Below are 2,946 nucleotides of genomic sequence, written 5' to 3'. Positions count from 1 at the left end.
TACCGAGTTCGAAAAGTCATCTTAGAGACATCAAATGTCCTAATCCTCAACTGATGATAGCCATATCTCAAATCAATCTTCAAAAACACTTTAGCACCCTGAAGCTGATCAAATAAGTCATCAATCCTCGGCAACGGATACTTGTTCTTGATAGTGACTTTGTTCTACTGCCGATAGTCTATACGCATCCTCATCGACCCATCCTTCTTCTTCATGAACAACACGGGTGCACCCTAAGGCAAGACACAAGGTCTAATGAAGCCCTTATCAAGCAAATCTTGTAGTTTCTCCTTCAACTCTTTCAATTTCGGTAGGGCCATGCGGTATGGCGGAATAGAAATGGGCTGAGTGCCCGGGGCCAAATCAGTATAGAAGTCAATATCTTTGTCGAGTGGTATCCCCAAAAAATCTGCAGGAAACACCTCTGGAAACTCATGAACAACTGGCACTGAATCCATGGAAGGAACCTCCGCTCTAGAATCACGGACATAGGCCAAATAAGCTAGACATCCCTTCTCAACCATATGTTGAGCCTTCACATAGTAAATAACCCTGATGGTAGAGTGACCGGGAGTCCCTCTCAACCCTAGTCGAGGCAACCCCAGCATAGCTAAGGTCACCATCTTGGCATGACAATCCAATATGGCATGATAAGGTGACAACCAATCCATACCCAAGATAACATCAAAGTCTACCATATCAAGAAGTAGAAGATCTACACTAGTCTCAAGACTCCTAATAGTAACCACACATAAGCGATGGACACGATCTACAACAATAGAATCTCCCACAGGTGTGGACACATACACAGGAGCACTCAAAGAACCACGAGGCATAATCAGATATGAAGCAAAATAGGATGACACGTAGGAATAAGTAGATCTTGGATCAAATAGAACTGAGGCATATCTATGGAAAACAAGAACAATACCTGTGATAACGGCGTCAGATGAATCGACCTCAGGCCTAGCTGGGAAGGCATAACATTGGGGGTAGGCCCCACCACTCTGAACTACGCCTATGGGATGTCCTCTAGCTGGCTAGCCTCCACCTCTAACGGCCTGACCTCCACCTCTTATGGCTTGACTCCACCTCTGGCTGCCTGACCCCTCCCTCTAGCTGGCTGAGCACGCGGTGGATAAATCAATGCCGGAATCATGGCACGAGAGCCCTGCTACTGCACGGTGCCCTGTGACCTGGGCCAGAATCTAGCAATGTGCCTCGGATCACCATAAGTATAACAAGCCCTCGGCTGTTGTGACTACTGATCAAGGAATTGGCCCCTGAGGACTTGGATAACAACTCTAATAGCTCTGGATCGGAGGTGCGCTGATAGGAGCTGGTGGTGCACGTAGGCTAGCTGTCCAGAATGAGGCACGTAAGGATCACGGCTCCCTGAATCACTGTAGGATGCCTAAAGCGCTGAATGAAATGGACTGGGAGGATGGCCTCTACCAAAAGCACCCCTTCCTCCAGATGAGGCACCTCTAAAACTATCAGAATGAGGGGGCCTCTTATCTAACACCGACCGCCTCTCCTGAGCATGAACCAACTCGATACGTCTGGCAATATCAACGGCCGTCTGGAAGGAAATATCGCTCCGTATCTCCTTTGCCATCTAAAGCCTGATAGTATAAGTGAGCCCATCAATAAATCTCCCCACTCGCTCCTTCTCCGTAGGAAGCAAGATAGTGGCATGGGGAGCTACATCCACAAATCGAGTCTCGTACTGAGTGACAGTCATACCACCCTACTGTAGTCACTCAAACTGCCTGTGATACTCTTCTCTCAGGGAGACATGGATGAACTTCTCTAGAAATAACTGTGAGAACTGATCCTAGGTAAGTGCAGGTGACGCAGCTGGTCTAGTCAACATATAATCTCTCCACCATCTCAGGGTGGAACCAGTCATCTAAAATTCGGCAAAATCGACCTTATTGGTCTCAACTATACCCATGTTCTGCAGCACCTCGTGGCAACAGTCTAGAAAATCATGTGAGTCCTCAAACAATGCACCACTGAAATGAATAGGAAAGAGCTTGATGAGTTTATCCAACCTCAACATAGCCTTAGAAGACAAAGCAGGCCTATCACCGGCTTGTGCCGCAACAACCGGCTAAACTACCCCAACTGGCGGGGCTGCAAGAGTCTGAAACTGGAGAGCCACGTGCTCCGAGGTGTGAGTAGCGGGAGTCTGTGCTCCTCCCCCAACCCGAGAGACGGATGGTGCCACCGAAAATGTAACAGTCTGGGCCACACTCTCCATAAGGCCCACCAAATGGACTAGAGCGTCCTGAAGCACTGGAGTGGCTATGAACCCCTTCTGGACCTGAGCTGGTCCGACAGGTACAGTCTGAGCTGGAACCTCCTCCTCGAAATCCACCTTAGGCTCCATTATGGGTGCTGCTGCTCAAGCTCTTGGCTGAGCTCTGCCTCTGCCTTTGCCTCAGCCTCTGGCGCAACCTCGGCCTCGACCTCTACCCTTGTCGTAACTGCCATAGGGGGCTCCGGCTTCTATCCGACGGTAGATATAGTGCATGTTCTCGCCATTTGCGAGAGATCAAGGATAGAAGGGTTCAATCATGAATGATAGAATTAAATCACACGACAGAGTAAGAAAGAAGTGACATTTTTCCGTAAACTCCATAGCATCTAGAAGATTGGTACAGACGTCTCTGTACCGATCCTCCACACTCTACTAAGCTTGATCGTGACTCGTGAGACCTAGGCAACCTAGAGCTCTGATACCAACTTGTCACGACCCGGAATCCCAACCTCGGGGTCGTGATGGCGCCTAACATCCACTTGCTAGGAAAGCCGACGTGAAATAGTTAATTAGTCAAATTTTAACAGTTTAAAACAAAGTGATGATAAGTAATGAGAGATAGGTACTGGAACTAATACAACACCAACATATGTCATGTAATAATATCTCCTCCCAAAGAT

General features: G+C 48.1%; 1 protein-coding gene across 1 annotated transcript; it reads right to left on the bottom strand.

The window, feature by feature from the left end:
* Positions 1 to 233: 233 nt before the first annotated feature.
* Positions 234 to 836, bottom strand: LOC138893768 (uncharacterized). The gene has a single exon (XM_070178428.1). It carries the CDS (start codon positions 834 to 836, stop codon positions 234 to 236), a length of 603 nt encoding a protein of 200 aa, XP_070034529.1.
* Positions 837 to 2,946: the final 2,110 nt, after the last annotated feature.

Source organism: Nicotiana tomentosiformis, chromosome 6 (genome assembly GCF_000390325.3).
Source record: "Nicotiana tomentosiformis chromosome 6, ASM39032v3, whole genome shotgun sequence".
Classification (NCBI taxonomy): Eukaryota; Viridiplantae; Streptophyta; class Magnoliopsida; order Solanales; family Solanaceae; genus Nicotiana; species Nicotiana tomentosiformis.
Note: the sequence above shows the minus strand (reverse complement) of the source record. Positions and strands in the feature narration are given on the sequence as shown.

Bases quoted from the DNA above. Each gene is read 5' to 3' on its own strand.
- LOC138893768 (XM_070178428.1), bottom strand. From the start codon at position 836: ATGCCTCGTGGTTCTTTGAGTGCTCCTGTGTATGTGTCCACACCTGTG.